Below are 17,117 nucleotides of genomic sequence, written 5' to 3' on the forward strand. Positions count from 1 at the left end.
TTCCTGAAACAGTAAGGTTGTTTCACTCACCAGTGTTGCTTCTAGATGTCTTCTGAGCAGACTCAGAAGCTTCAGGAAAGTAGGAGAGTTCACAGTATATTTAAGGGACAAATTTCTCTCAATGTCAAGGGAAATTCTATTGCATAAGATTCACAGATAATGAGGAAACCGAAGCCAAAGCAATGTTTTAAAAGGGGGGGTCAGTCAGTAGATGGAACTATAGAAATAAAGGTATGCATGACCTCCAAGGTACCTTTGTAGAGGAGAAGCACTGATTATCAACAGTAGAAATTCAAAACCTCAAATGTAGGAAAGTTACAGAATTGGCATTGGCTAATTTATTAAATTCCTCTTGTGTATGGATTATGATGATTATGTCTTATTTCCTTGATCACCCCCTGTATTTTCTATGGTCTCCAGCCTCCCACAGTTCATGACATGGATGGTGGTCATTGAACATATATTCAGTTTCTTGTTTCCTCATACAAAGTTATGTTCATTAAGAGCTACTAACAAAGTGCATTAAATGAGCTGCTATTATCTAGAACCTTCTGAGCATGTATGAACAGCTGTTTACTTCCTAAAATTTGTGCAGGTTTTAATGGATAAATCAAAAGGCATGCCCCTGACACAAAGGTTACCTCTCTTCTAAAGTCAAGTTCTCTCTTGAACACAAGAACACTGTATTTTTCAAAGCCTAATAAATGTTTGAACAGACAAAAGCAATGTATTTTACCTAAGAAACAGATTATTTCTTTTTGGGGAAAAAAAGAAGTAATTGTCTTGATCTGAGGCAGATAGTAGGTATGGAAGATATCAGCTTGAATAGTTTAAATTTAAAGGAATTAACAAAAGAGTTTACATAGAAATTGAGTGTCAAGTTGACACCCTGATCTGTAAAGAGCTAATAATTTCTATGGAAATGTGTCATCCAGGCAGGAAATTTAGAAGCAAAGATCTGATTCACCCAACACTTTGCAGATGCTGAGGAGCACAAGTATGGTAGCTACCTGAACCTATGTGCTGTTGCCTTGTGCTGCTGCAAGGAGCCTTAAAGTGTCAATTCATTATTCTGTTGTTGGCAGTGAGAAAGTCATACGAGTTGTGCCTGAGAGTGAGAGGGACGCGCGGATCCTGAGGGCTGCATTTAACCAGCTCAAGGTGAGTTTGATTATTTCAAACTTCTTTTCCTGACCTTTGTTGAAGATTCTAATGGGTTAACTTACGTGCCTTTCATTTAGCACTTCAATCTATTTTATACTCTGGAAAGCAGCCTTTGCCCATTAAATTCCTAATTTCCCAATAAAATAGCGTAGGAATTAGATTCATCATGCCTGACAATTTTAACAAGAAACACTTATTGCCTTAAAATAATATAGGTGCCACACTTGAGAATTTGCCTTATTTTTTTTTTGCTCTCCTTGCTAGCATACATAGCTGCATGCTTCATTATCTGGCTGATGGTTTATTTAAAACACTGAGTTAATTCAAGATGTGAAAACAAACAGGAATAGGAAAAATGAAGGGGCTTCTGTTTGAGAACCCTTCTGGAAGAGTAATTTGCTAGCAGCAGGTGAGTGTCTGTGAGACTCACTAGCAAGCCAGAAAGTTTCTTCCCTGGCCTCTTCCTGCAGATATAAATGAAAAGACATGATGCCACTGTAGCAGCGCAGTGCAAGATGACTCTGCAGCATGCTGCTTTGCCAGCACATCTAACCCAGCTAACCAAGGCACGGGCAGTCTTTCCTTTTTGCCAGAGGAAGGTGGAGAATACCTGTAAGCCAGGTCTCTGGTCCCTGGGACAGCATGGAAAGGACTGCACCAAGCACAGCTTCTGCCCTCAGGCACTGGAGGAGGGACAAGCATCACTAATAGTCTCCAAAAGGGAGCCTAACCAGAGCAGAACCAAGGAGGTAACAACTTGATCACTATGTTGAGTTTGTTCCAGGAGTTGAAAGTGAGTCCCAGGCTCTGCCTTGTCCTCTGGGTTAGCTCGTACTCTGCTTGCTTGAGACCAGCAGGCAACGGTTGACTTCTCCCTGTACCTATGAAGGTGAGGGAGTTTGAAGGGCAGCCTTACAGGCAGCATAGGCACAGGCTGAAGTCATCTGGCAGAGCAAAGTCAAGCCTTTGTTTCTGTCTGGCTGAAAATTGCTGCGTGGACACAGACAAAGGAACATGTTGGTAACTTTGGGAGTCTTGTGACATAGAGTTTTGGGTCACAGCAGAACATCAGTGCTACCAAGTGGTGGAGCATGTGCTGCTCACTGCCTTTTAAATCCAGAGAACTATTAGGCAGTCATATCTCTGTCTCCATTGTTGAAACCTCATGTAAATGATGGTGTTCTCACTGAGGCAAGGAACGGAGGATGATATAATTTTATAGTCCAATAGTTAACATCTGGAATACAAGTAAATCAAATCTCAGTCTGCATACCAAATCTTTTTAAAAAATGAAGATTTTAGATGAGCTCTTACACCCTCCTGACAAACACTCCATCTTTCAGTTACGATGAAGCTCTCCTGCTACCATTTTTTATTAAAGTGGACAGTGCTACCTTAGGTATAGGTAGCAGTACCTTCCAGTACCCGAGGCAGCCTACAGGGAGTGTAGTGATAGGACAAAGGGCTTTAAACTAAATGGATTTTAATGTCTTTAAAATAAAAGGGGGTCAATTTCAATGAGATATGAAGAAATTCTTCACTATAAGGGTGGTGAGACACTGGAACAGGCTGCCCAGAGAAGCTGTGTCTGCCGCCTCCGTGGCAGTGTTCAAGGCCAGGTTGGATGGGGCTTTGGGCAGCCTGGTCTAGTGGAGGGTGTCCCTGCCCATGGCAGGGCATTGCAACTAGATGGTCTTTGAGATCCCTTCCAACCCAAGACAGCCTGTTGTTCTATTATTAGGTACCCCAGCCCAGGAGAAGGCTTATTGTTGTGAATAGTCCAGCATTGATGCCTTACTAGCTTTAAGTAGGAAGGCTGACGCTATCTTCATCACTTCTGCAGTTCTAAAAGATACATTCGGTTAGTTCCCCACTCAAAATCCTGTATTTTGTAAATCCCATTCTCAAAACATCCAACCTGTGGACATGTTGCATGAAGACTTTCAATATTCAACAGAGGCTGTGTCTCAATGTATTAGAGCACTTTGTACCATAATGCCCAACTCTCCTGAAGAATATTTTATTATATTTGTTATTACAGTGCTTACTAAAAGGCTGACCCTCAACAGTGAATGTTAGTGTAGTATTCAAAGAATGGATAATTGTTTTACTACCAATTAGGGGAAACAAAAAATCTAACCATAAACCAAAGAAATACACATGGAAGCAGGTTTTTGCATTAATTTCTCCCCCCTGGATGCTGGCACATAAAGAGAGGGCGCATGTGGGTTTCTTTCCTTTCTCCTCATATTGCAAACCCTGTGAAGCAAAAGGGTTACTCACCTTCCTGCAACTGTTTCTCATTAGAGAGCTCCCTTAGGCTCCCAGAAAGAGATTCCTTCACCCAACTCCATCAAAGTGGGAGCAGTAGAAACTTGAATAAGTAATTGCATGCTATAATTCTGAGAACAGGATAATAAAATTTTGGCAAGCATCATCAGAATCTGCCTAGTTAATTAGAAAGTGATTGATTTTGAAGAGGTTGAAGGGAAGATTCAAAAGAGAGAGGGAGTATCGACACCCAGTTTCATGAAAACAGTTTGGGTTTGGCTGCCTTTCAGGTCTCAGAGCTCTTCCAGCTGCATCTGCTTCACTGCCCACTGTCAGACAGAAAGAGACACCTGGGTGGCTAACATGTAATGCCTATGTTTAACACTACTTATCATTATCTTTTCCCAAAAAACCAACCTCAACTTATTTAGTCATGAAGGAGTCGATCAACAGTGACACTTTTTAGGAGGTGTCAAGTACTCACAAGATCAGCAAAGGTCAGCAGTGGCTGCAAGTCATCAGTCCCTCTGAAGAACCATGTCTTTAGAGCTGTGCAACTTTTTAAGTCTTCACATTAGATTTCCTTGTCCTTACCCCTCTCCAGACTTCCAGAGTCAGAAACCCAACTGACAGTCAACTTGCATTTCATTTTTTTTCACATCAGTCTTTAAGCACAATGCTGGTGATGTGCTCAGGAAAAAATAGAAGACAGTGCACCAAGCAATAGTGCAAAATAAGCCACAAACAAGGCCAGCTGTAGTCCTGTTGTTGTCATAACACAGAATGCCCAACAAAAAATGGAGATATGGACAGAGGGATCAACAGAGATGTATAAATTACTATAATTACAAGTACTGGGCTTTTGGTTTGATCGGTAAATTAATACCAACCTATCACTTTACTCACATGTTCTGTTCCTCAAAGGAAGAATAAAGCTGGCAATAGGATCCTTTCAAGACACAACAGTTTTATACATAAACAACCATCGAATAGTACGAATTCCACCTTTTTTCAGATGAAGTATTTTGGGATTAACTTCAAGTAGCTGGTCTATTAAAGAACATTAATATTTAATTTAAAGACATTTGAAGACTTCAACCTCAGCTATGATATGGTCTGATAGTACTCTCCACCATTGTCAGTATTAGAAGCAGATGAAAAGCCAATGAAAATAAAAGTTACATGACACTTGTTCTCAAAGTGAGGGGGATACCTGCACATGGGTTTCAATTCAAATGTATGTTTGCCCACCCTGAAACGTTGGTCTATTAGAGATGATTTATATTTTAAAGGTACCAAATATTATGTTCTCTGGTGATGTCAGGTTTAGTCACCATTAGTAAAGCCAAAGAAACACAGAAATTGCAGTGCAAAATTCAAGTTTGGGGAGACCAGTTTCCCCCCCGTGTGATCCATGCACACCTTAAAAGTTTTGAATAAATTCCCAGGGCAGTGCAAACACAGAGTAGGTTCTGTACAAATGGATTGTATTCTTGTTGCAGGATTTCCTTGCATACAACAGACTATCCAGGAACTGGCGAGGGAAAGAAGAGACAATCCCTCCTGTCCCAGGCTCCCTCCTCACTGTGTCTGGTGGAGGGAGCATTATCATGGACTCATGGTGTTCTGTATTTATTCCAGCAGTTTCCTTCTGCCTTTAAAATCCACACTTGTAAGGCAGAATCACGTAGCCTTTGTCCCTGCCCTATTTTCCATAATCAAAGCATTAAAAGGAAGACTCATCTCTGTCCAGTTTAAATGAGTATATCCTTCTGAAGAGCTTCATCACAAACATGTTTGAGGAAATTGTCCCGATGGTCCTATTGCAAAGGAATGTATTTCAGTGTCAGGCAGAGAATAAGGCAAGTGCAAAGATACCCCTTCCTATAGCCCACTAATTTCAACAAAGGGAAAACAGTTGTGAGGAAAATAATCTAGAAAGAGTGGCAACCTATCATTTCACTCAGTTTGTTTTATCTGCCTGTTTCTTAATGACCAGCTTTACCACTGATTTTTCCCGAGCAGATTTTGTCATTTAAAGTCTGCTCTAGCTGCCTGGTTTCTGGGGTCTGATAAGCTACAGGGATCTCTTTGACATCTAGGGGCACTGTATTTCATGGTAATAATATAAATTGAGCCCAGTGCTGACAGGTTTGCTTAAGGATAACCCATGGCAGATGACGTTTTTAAAATGCCCTATGTGGGAAAGTGGTGGGATTGTACTGATCTGCTACATCCTTCCAGAATGAAAATAGCTGTTGTTTGCCACACCTGATCCAGGGAAAAGAAGGAGACATCAGGGCAGCAGGGAATGAAGTGGGGAGAGCTTTGGCTTCTGCCGTGCTGAAGCCACTGCTGTAGAAGTCTGCAGGTTGCAAGGTCCATCCCTTTTGAGAAAAGGATCTGACACAAAAGGAGTCCTTTCTTGAATGTGCACTTACAGAAACCTACACCTTGAAGGATTATCCTGGAATTGGCTACATGTCTTGATGTATTTGAGGTATCTTAGAATATGTCTCCACTAACTAACTTGGGCAGCAGTGGCAATTCAGCCACAGCATAAGTGACAGAACTCACAGAAGGTAATGACTACGCAGGGGCTTTAGTCTGCATGGAGATAGGACAAGGGGAAATGGCATGAAGCTGTGCCAGGGCAGGTTTAGATTGGATTTAGAAAAAAAGTTTTTATTGAAAGAGTTGTCAGGGCCTGGAACAGGCTGCCCAGGGAGGTGGTTGAGTCACCTTCCCTGGATGTGTTCAAAAAAAGGGTTGATGAGGTACTTAGGGATATGGTTTAGCATAGGATGGGAATGGTTGGACTTGATGATCTTCAATAGTCTCTTCCAACCTTGTGATTCTGTGAAACCTCTCAAACAGGACTGCTCTATGACCAATACCCAAGCTGTAAGACTAACTCATACACATTTACAGAAAGTGTAGTCCCTTAAGACTTTTTAAACTTAGCATCTGGAGCTCCTTAGGAGGAATATTTGCCTTTTTTTAAAGAAAAAAAAGTCCATATAATGTTTAGTGTAATAACCCCCTGAAACCTGTCTGAAGTGTATAGGTTCTGCTACAGTGCAGATGCCATTGCCTGTGCTGAGTGAATAATGGATAATGAATGTTTCATTCCACACATTTAACTTTTGGTTCATGAATTGCCCAAAGGCAAATCACATTAGTCATAATCACTTGCTGAGTAATTTCCACAAATTAGTTTTGGTCTGTAGCTCCATTGCCCACAGTGCTTTGTTATTAATCATTATTATAAATTGATTCCTTCATTGGCTGGTTCAATTAACTTGTAGGTGACAAAATACTGCTTTTTTTCCCTGACAGGGTGAACATGACATGGAAACCTGCACTGCCAGTAAAAATACCCAGCCTCAGAGATTTAAAATTTGTCTACTATGAGTTCTATAAAGCTGCTTAAACTTACATGTATTCAGCCAATAAATTCATCTGCAGCAATGAAGCAAAAAGGAAGCACAAATGTGCTGACTCTGATCAGCCACCATCCCAGCCTGCAAAGCAGCAGGTGTCTCTGGCCCTGACCCCTCATGTCCCAGCCAGGCAGGACAGGGTTCCTAATGTTAGTTCTGCCAGCTGCCCCCCTCTGGGACCACAGTACCACTGTCTATCCAGATCAAGTGCTCAGAGAGTTCTTACACATTGCATTGCCATGTCTGCAACTGTTTCTTAGGGCAATATGCGTATGAGGTTGTAATAAATGAGACAGTGGAAACCAGAAACTAGTGTCTCCTCCCTCTGTTCCCCATCTAAGTGACAAAGGTAGTAGGAGCTGGGAGATGCCATCAGTATGTATCTTTTGTCTCCAACATGTTCCTACATCAAGTTTCTTTCAGTTTCTCTGGAGAAAGAAAAATAAGAGCCTGATAACTCTGCTTCCCACCAGCAGCACTACCCCATATCCTTGAATGCCTTTTGCACAGTCCCTGTGCCAAAGACCATGGGATCAGGTATAGTGGTGACTATGGCAGGTGGTGAGTATGACTGGGTTAATGATGGTGGAGCTCGTCCTCCAACTTTCATGTAAGATGACAAGTATGTTGCATTACTAAAATGCAGTAAATTCTTTAGCAATTCAAGTAAAAACTCATGGAGTTATTTATTTTTCTAGCTCTGGATCACTGTCATGGTTTCTGGATTAGCTGCTGCTCCAAAGCATCACAGACACCAATCTTAAATCTCCAGGGTTCCACTGCAGCCCTTTGCTCTTACAATTTTTTATAGATACAGTACAAATCTTTATACCTAACCCAGTATTTGAGACCAGAAATACTTTTATGTGGGTTCATTATTTCATGCTAATCATTTGCAAATTATTACATTAATCAAGAAATGGAATAGAAATATGTATGATGAGAGTATCACAGTGACCAGAGTATTACAGAGCTGCCAGCTTTCTGTCCCACAGGACCTCTCTTGTCCATCCATTGTCCCTCTGCCTCTTACACCTGTGCAGTGATTGGCTATTGTCTCCTGCTTTTTCTTGTTTAGGAGACAATTTGAGGGGCCTTTTGCTGATTTATGAGTCTTTTTCATGTTTTTAATTCTGTTGGACCTGACTGCCAGAAACAAATATCACATTCTCATGTGATTTGCAAAGAATCTGGGATTTACTCAAGTCCTCAGACCCAGCAGATTCTGTTTATCTGCTCTGGAATTTTCCTTTGTAAGCATTATTTTTGAAGCACTACTTCATTTGATCCTTGTCTGGTATCTTCTACTCCATCGGTGGTCTACAAGCACTTTTTGTCACATATGCCTGACTGGCATTGGGGTTGTTTGTATAGGTAGTAAAGAAGCTGCTGCTCTGTGAACATTCCAGGCATAATAGAGTTAGACTACTCATTCTTCAGTAGCTTTTACAAAAGAAATTCCTGGGCACAGCCAGGCAATGTTTTAACTTTGGGAGGAGCCAGCCCTAAAGGCCTGGAAGCCACAACTCCATTCCCTTTTGTTTGTTTTCTAGCCCCTCAGCAGCTGCTTATCCATTGTAATCCTTGAATTGATCCTGTCATTGCAGTTCAAGGAATCAGAAAAATATCTCATAGGGGAAAAAGATCACTTGGCTATAAATCTGATAGTGTACAGCTCCATAGGCAAACACTGAAAAAGGCTTCAGAAAACAAAAGCCCGTCTGAAAATGCAATAAGAAAGCCTGTCAGCCCAAATGGAGCTATTCCTACTTTGCAGGAGACAATTAACTCAATGGCCATGGCTGTGTGCATTTTACTTTGCACATACAGCAAATACGTCTATATAGCCAGGTGCTTTAGTCATCAGTCCAGATTTTACCCTAACTCATAGTTAGGGTTCCAGTCAGAAACACATAGAATATTTCAGATGCATGGGCAACATCAGGTGACAACAGAGGCTATTCACCAGTACAGCAGAATACATATCTGTAAACCACTTTCCAGGTTCAAAAGGAAAATGTTGTTCCAGGAAAACTTTAGTAGGAAGGTGAAAGATAAAACAGGAGAGCCCAGGTAGTGAGTGTATTGTTCTCAGAATACACAGAACTGTAGGGGTTGGAAGGGACCTCAAGACATCATTGAGTCCAACCCCCCTAAAAGTAGATGCAGCAGACCTGAGATGGGAGGAATATGCTTCCCCTGTTGCTGAGGAGGCTTCATGAGTCTGAGCTCAGCAGTCATCAGCACAGCCCCAGTGGGAGCAGATCAGGCTTATTTTTCCATTTCTCATGCAGTGCAGCAACACCTACAAAATGAACCAAGCCATGAGTAGTTTAATAAGAAACAAAATAGGAGATTGTTTGTGGTTTTTTCTAACGAGTCTGTTAAAGACTGTTTCACTTCTTTCAAATATGCTTACCCAGTGGCATCTGTACTTGTAAGAATGGATATTCAATTACCGTATAATTGTGCACGAGTTTTTCCTCAGTGACTCTCTTGAGGAATAACCTATGAGTTCATTTCTGCAGTCGAGGACCCTGTGTAAAATTATACCAGTGCAAGTAGAGTGGCAAGAACATTACCATGTTATAGTTCCACAAAGATCTGCAGAAGTAAAAACTTCAATCTTTGCATTGTTCGCATTCTGTTCCTGCCAGTGTTATGGCTGCTGCAGCCCCCTGAATCAATCCCAATTTATTGGCACAATTACTCTTACCAGCCTCACTGAAGAGCAAATAAACACTGAAAAGTTAGACCCAATTAAATGTCTAGTGTGCTCAATCAGAAACTTAAATTACTTTGCACCAGCAACTAGGACTACCTTGTAAGTCCTTCTAGAAAGCACAGGGAATCCCACATTTAATTGTTACTGGGCGGTTTTGCTGCATATAAAGGGCAGCTGAAGGAGATTTGCAGCCAGGACTGTCAATTAAATTCCTTAACTGGCAGAAGCAAATCAAGATGAAATCGGTCCTGATCCTGAAAATATTTGCAAGGGTGATGACATTAGAGAGATGGAATTCTACTCTTTCCAGGCGAACTGCAGCACAGCTGTAATTATCCACCAGTGTTATGGTCAACTGGCATCATTCCTCCTTCATTCTTCGCAAATGTACTAACAGAAGCCTAAAATTGTGTTGCACACTGTGTCTGTGCCAGCGAGGGGTGTTTGTGTACATACGTACACGCACGCAGCTTTCTCGTGTTATGTGATGAAGCCTCTGATAATCAGACCTCTGACAGCATCAGTGAAACTACAGCCGCTTCTACTTCTGTTCCCTACCTTCTACTATCTGATTTCTAATTGAAAACATATTTAATGAGTTCCAGGACTGCTTATGTGTCTACTCAGGAGCATATGGATGTAAATGGAAAGCCCTTACATCCTGAAAGAGCCCATGACATGCTGATAGAGCTCATGAGCTCATCACTGCTTGCATTACTGACTGCAAATTCCCTTTTACAAGAGCCTCAGAAATGCCAAAGTCATTTCATCTGATGGCATCATAGCAATAATTATATTCTGAACTTTACAGTCAACAGCATTTCTCAAAGAAATCTTTTCATAGATATTAAGGGCAAGGACAAGCTTTGGCACATGTATTGCTGTATTCAACTCAGTAAGTATAAAAACTGGAATTGCTAGGTAATAAAGCATAACAAAATTACTGTCTTCATGGGGTATAACACAGATAAATCATATAAACAATTTTGTCCAGATAGCAAGTGTAAATTATGGCAGAGTTATTCTAGTTATTTTCAGTGACAAGCATCAATCATCTCTTTTCATTGATACACGATCACAGCTGATGAGAGCACTAAGCATCTTCCTTTCAGACTAAGTAGAAGAAATTAAATACCCATTTATGAAAGGGTAGTGAGGAACAACTGGAGGCTAGTGCCCAAGAAAGTGGTTTTAATTACAAAGTACAAGCCAGACTAAGCCCTGTGGTTTAAAGAAACTAATTTTCTTTCAGTGACTTGAATGAAAAAAAAAAAAAAAGACTGTGGCATTTATGCAGCCAGGAGTGTGTTCCTGGGGAAAAGCAAGGCTTTTTCCTTTCTTCTCACACTCCCTTTCCACAGGCACAGAACAAACTGGAGGAAAACCTGGAACTACTAGTGAAGAAAATAACCCCCTTGCTCTGGTTTTTGTCTTGGCAGGGCAACAGAGCTTTGTGTACACGGTTTGTGATTTGTAGAATTATACCAACAAAATGTTTGTATTCTTCAAAAATTATTTGTCAAATTTTTAATTTTGGAAGAAATCCCCATTTCTCTTAACTCAGCACCCAAATCTTTTAAAAATATTTGTCCCTTTGCTTTGCACTGATTTTTCATCAGCATTTGACCAAAAGCTAGGGACATGACTAATGAGTTCTGGGCTGCTGTAGCTTGGAAGGTGTCCAGGCAAGAGTTTATACATTTATAGTCTCAGCTGTCTTCAACACCTCAGTTTAAACAGAAACTGTCTACAAGGAAACCCAAGGAGTGTTGGCTTTCCTAAGCACAACTTGAATCCCAGGGACTTTTATGGGACAACTGAGACTGAAAGAAGAATATGCAGTTAAAAAAGAATACTATGTAATCATGATTAATAATCTCTTCTACCTTCTTTGTTAAATAAAACAATAATGTGCCTAAATCCCCAATGGTAAAGCGGGCAGTCTCTATGCTTTTACATACCACTTCTTCTCCTAAAAGGCAAGTCAGGATGCTCGTGCCTCCAGTGAGTTTCTGAGAAAGAGCATTTGCTGGGCATCTGTGGAGCCACTGCTATCCCTGAGAACAGGTGCCTAGAGAGTCACACCTGGGTGCAGCTGTAGGTGCTGAGTAGTTGCTCTCCAGGTCACAAGTCTGAGCCTGATGAAAAATCTTGCCTGGGCTCTGCTTATTGTCCAGAGGCTTAAAACATCCCAAGACCTTCTAAAGACAACCTGCTGCCTGACAGAAAAGATGAGCAAAGGAGACAGTACTGCAAGGCCCAGACAAAGGACACAAGAGTATTTAGGTTTGCAGATATACTCCTAAGGCATATCTCTTTTCCTCTCAAGATATCAAGTGAAGTTTGAGGTTCAGATATTTGGCTGAGCATTCAGGGGGTTCTGTAGGATATGTGCATAAGTATGTTTTGGTAGCTGGAGAATCTTTAACCTATCGAGCAAATCCCATCAACCACACAGCAAATAAATGTCCTTTGGCACTGATTGGTACACTGTCTATATTAGCTAACCTTTAATGTATGGGGATAACAACACCCTGTCACAGCTAGTAGATAGACTAGGAGAACAATAAATATCACTACCACTCACTAGCCAGCGGAGACCAGTGTGGAAATCTGAGGCATGCTTGCCAGAGGAATGATGCTGAAAGAAGAGCGATGACTCCAACGGAGCTCTCAGTATCCATGGGAGATGCAATAATGAAGTCTCATAAAGTTGACAGTGAGTAAAAGATAGCTGGATTTGCTCAGTCCAAACATGCCGGCTCTGAAATCCATCTTCTGTTTGTCAGTTTTCATGTGCTGTCTCTGTGTCACACCAAGGACAAACTGAAAGCTGCGCTATAAATAAGATGTCTGTTGGAGAAATGTGTTTCTTGTTATATGCTTTCTAAAGCAAAATCATGTCAGCAATTGAAGTGGTGCTTTGGACAGCACAGGTAACATCTCCCAGAGGAGCACTGAATACTTTGTTTACATTGCAAAGCATAAGAAGTGGGAGTCAAATGAAACCAAACTACCCAAATAGGGACCTGAGCTGAAGAGGAGCCATTTGCAATCTAAAAATGGGATTCTTTTGTCTCACTTCCAAGACAATGCCAGTAGTGAAATATTACATTTTTGCCAAAAGAGGATAGTGGTGTGCAATATACAGCTGATTTTATTAGTTAAAAGAAGATTTCTTCTGGTCTCAAGATTCCATTGTAGCCAGTAATGTGAGGAACAGTTAGAATACTTTGGAAATTAAAAAGCTCTGTGTTGTTGTAGCCAATTGTATGACTATTGGTTGGTTTATCCCCTCCACAGTGATGGAGAAACTCACCAAAATTAAATGAGTAACTATCAAGAACAAAAAAAAAAAGTTTCAGATGTATCTCAACTGTGATTTTCTTTCATTTTTGTAACTTCCATTTCCAATTATATGTACTTAGATAATGCAGTTGGCCAGGAGACACTTCCCTTCAGTTTGTCTCAGCTTGTGTATAACAATTTGTTGTTATTTTTATAAAGATGGCTCAGGCTGAGCTGGTTGATATGTTGTTACTCCAAGAGCAACAAATTTACCCGCTGTGACATGTATTTTTAGGCATGAATTTTTAAAAGTCAAATACACATTTCTAATTAACCATGTGTGATATCAACCATGGTGAATTAGGGGGAAATTTCACTGAATGCCTATAATTAATCAAAATACAAAAGATAGATAAAGTAACAAACATAAGGTGTTAGCGCAGTGAGGGGATCTTTATTTATAAGCAGCATTTAGCACCATTTAATTCATGAGTTTGGTTTCTACTGACCATCTGTCATAGCTGCTGTCAGCTTCACAAGCCTCGTGAACTTTGCCAGTCCTGGTGTTAGACTTCAAAAGATGCTGCGCCCACCCACCACTATCACACGGATCCACAGACCATATTGTGGCAGCATGAAACAAAGAGGGGTTTTGGCAGGAATAGAAGAGGCTGCCCCTGTGTTTCACTTTTTCTCCTTCCAAAGTAGCAGGCATTTAATTGGATTAACTGGACTAAAGTCACTACTGTTTGAAGAGGTAGCCCCAGGTTCAGTGTCAGATGCCTTCTTGGTAATCAGAATATTCTCACTCAGAGCCATTTGAGAAATGGTGGGAACTGATTCCCTGTTGGAGGGACCTAAAATACCTTAGATATTTCCAAAATAGCTCATATGGCATAGAAGAAGTTAGGAGCTTTTAAATCTAGATCACAAAAGCCTTATTAGAAACCTGGACAGCAAGTAAGGCAAGGGACAGTCATGAGTTGTATCATGGACGCAGCCTTGCATAACTGATTGTAATAAACATCAGAAAATGTTTATCAGTTCCTTTGAAATTCTCTTTAAGAAATATGGGTGCATGTTAGTCCCTACAAAATTTCCTTCTTTGTGTTCAGCTGACAAACTTAAGTATCTTTAAGGGCAGTGGATCTTGACATGAATATTTGCCAGAGGCAGAGGTTAATGCTGAGGTTCTTTTCCTTAGTCTCCCGTGACTACCCAGCAGCTCTGGGAAGAGGTTTGTTAACTCGTGTTCTGGCCACTGGCTTTGAACTGGTGGAGGAGGAACTGCTCTCACTTCATGTTAAGAGTCTGTACATCTGGTGTTGGCACAGCTGAGCAGTACAAGACCAATTTGCTACAGGGTGCAGAACACTGAGTTTCAAATCCCTGATTGCAAACTTTCTTGCTTTCTTATAAAATCGTGTTCTGGGCTAAAATTTCCAAGTGTATCTTAGATTTGGAAACCAAAGACTGTAAAAACGGGCAAGAAGCATCTCTTAGCACGTTAATAATTGTGGTATCATTTAGTAGGTATCATTTTTTACAATATTGTAATAATTTTAGTACCTTAATCCTGTTATTTTGTAATTTCATATAAAATTATTGGGTACATCACAGCTTCCTTCAGAGTCTTGGTGACCTGTTACTGACCTCTGATCTGTTCATTAACAAGACCAAAATATCACTTTGAAACAACTCTGGTATATGCTATGCTTTCTACCTCCCTTTAGTGCTCTTTTGCTGCCCTACTGAACATAGAAAAATACCTTGTGAAAAAAAGACTCATGGACTCCATAGGAGCTAACACATAGGGAATGTCTGAGGAGGCGCAGGAAGTTATACGAGGTGGCTTTTGGTTTGAGCTGTTTGAGGAGGCACATTCCTGAGACCTTTTTCTCTTCCCTTTGGCAAATGTCCCATGAGACTTGTGGTAAGCTGGATGCAATCATTCCTCAAAATCTGCTCCATTAGCATAGATGTTGAGCTGGACCAGCCAGTAGCTTTACTGCCTATACCATGCCTCGCATGTTTGCCTACATAGCTTCAAGCGTGCCATCTCCTGGATTTCCCCACCTCCACTGAATGCATATGAATTACAGGTTGGTTCCTGCACTATAGGTGGACCTGTGGCAGCCCAGCAGCCCCTTCCACATCGTCGAAGGTGCAGTCACCGACGTGCGAATACCACAGAACACGTCCCGAAGCCTGCTGCCCTACCTCCAGCAAGCAAACATCCAGTACACGTAAGCCTGTGCTTCGCTTTCTGTGCCTCGCTCCAGAGATCCGGCCTCCAAGGCAGGACTGCATCTACCAAGCCAAGTGCACTTGAAAATACGTTCCACATCATAGCAATTAGACTGGCAGACAGCTAGGCATTGCCAAGAAAACAACCATTTTAATGGGAGAACAGAAAATCTCCCACAGGCAGGCAGTTTTAATTAAATGTCCTTCTTTGGAGTCAAGCTGAAGTGTTTTCAATGTATATGAAATCACATCTGTTAAGAGAGGGATGGTAATTACTAATTCTACAGCCTGCTTTGCCTCTCTCTGTATTTAACAGGAGCTAGGTCTGTTTACAAGTGTGCTGCAAGCGTGGAGGCAAGCCTTCTTCATGAATTATAGAGGAATGTACTAGTTTTATAACTCTCCATTCCTCGTGACCCAGTGCAAGTCGTACAGAACAAATACATGCTAAGGATCACATATCGTTTGTAGTGCTTCTTACAAGCATTCAAGACAGTTTTTGGAGTATACTTATCATTTCATATTTATAAATATGATATACTAGATGGGACGAATGATCTTGTCATTAAAGTCTTTTCAGTCAGATGCTGAAGCTTCTGAATAATCAACTGATGAGTTATTTGAATTCTCAAGCATTTGCTGAATAAAGCTCTACATGAGGTTATTTATACTTATTTCTCAATGAGACAAGGATAGTTCAAAGCATATTGTACATTATATGTGCTGTTACCCAGAATCCCCTTTTTATAGTAACAATCGTCTCTTACTAATTGTCTTTCTAGAAATACAAACCCAAACATTTGGAAATTAAATACACATGCCTGGTAGCCAAAGTTCAGAGACACTTTCATGTGGGCTCAACACTGCCTCAGTTTTGTTTGTGTTTAAAAATGAGATGGGGATTTCTGTAATTGTTTTCCTGTGCTTACTACAAAACATGTCCCCTAATTACTGGGCCCTGACAGTTGTATTCAGGTCTGCTGCTGTTCCTGCTCACAGTAATCACCTTTAATGAAATGACAGAAGGCCATTTTATATGTGTTATAAACACTCTCTGTACTTTGCGAACTTCACCTGGGGAGCAGAGCAGAGCACAGCACAGCACAGCACAGCACAGCACAGCACAGCATGCAGGGTCTCTGCGAGAGCGAAGGGTCTCTGCAGTTTAACTGAAATAATGTGCTACAAATACTAAGACAACATGACATTAATTTTGCTCAGGGAAAGTTTCCTCTCTGATGTTTGGCACACAGGTTGTGTGTGCTTAGAAGGAAGCTGGGCAGCATTTTGTCAGCTCCAGACTGTTTCTTTGCTTTCCCTCTTCACCTCCCCACTGACTGTTTCAGACTCCTTGCCCGCTGGGTCCCAGCCATCAGAAGCAAAACCCAGAAAGCCTCGCATAAACATGTGTTCATCCTGACAAAGCCTCCTGAGATCTTTAACTCCACAAGAGCCAAGAGGATTCATCATGAGATCAGCAACAGATGTAGCCAGGGAGCAGCAGGAGCAGGGCTGCAGAGGTGGCCAGGCACAGCAATGCCCACAGCACAGCTGGGGTGGGCACCAAAGCTCTGAGCTAAGGTGCAGCTCCACAGCCAAGGTTTCATACAGCTCTTTTTCTCATGGCTGTTTTTTCACAATATTCTCTTTTAGTTTTGAACAGACTATTTGCAAAGGCATAAAGTTGCTACATCCCTTTTGGAACTGGAAAATCTGAGGCAAACACCATGTAAAAGTTCACCCCGACAGACTGTCATTTGCCTAAATTACGACAAATTTCTAAAGACAGGAAGCGTTAAGCAGCCCTAATAAAGAACAAGGTGACCAGCCCTGCCCTGTGACAGGCTTATCTGCCCCAGTGTTTGACTTAATGACAAGAAGACAGTCTTGAGACAGTCATAAACTCTTCCTGCACCAAGTTGTCTGGGTTGTAATTCCCTGGAACAAAGGCCCTTAAGTTGAATTCAGACCTGAGGGAC

The 17,117-nt window shown here is 41.2% G+C and overlaps 1 protein-coding gene across 1 annotated transcript in view; it reads left to right on the plus strand.

The window, feature by feature from the left end:
- The window catches only part of CPA6 (carboxypeptidase A6), a gene marked incomplete at both ends in the record, with an annotated part of 83,708 nt that overhangs the window by 36,627 nt on the left and 29,964 nt on the right, over positions 1-17,117 (plus strand). The window contains 2 exons of the mRNA XM_084260328.1: positions 1,086-1,161; positions 15,013-15,137. Of these exons, the coding sequence (XP_084116454.1) occupies positions 1,086-1,161; positions 15,013-15,137 (201 nt within the window). The remainder of the gene's footprint in view (positions 1-1,085; positions 1,162-15,012; positions 15,138-17,117) is intronic.

Source organism: Gallinula chloropus (assembly GCF_964237585.1).
Source record: "Gallinula chloropus genome assembly, chromosome: 2".
In the NCBI taxonomy this organism is placed as follows: domain Eukaryota; kingdom Metazoa; phylum Chordata; class Aves; order Gruiformes; family Rallidae; genus Gallinula; species Gallinula chloropus.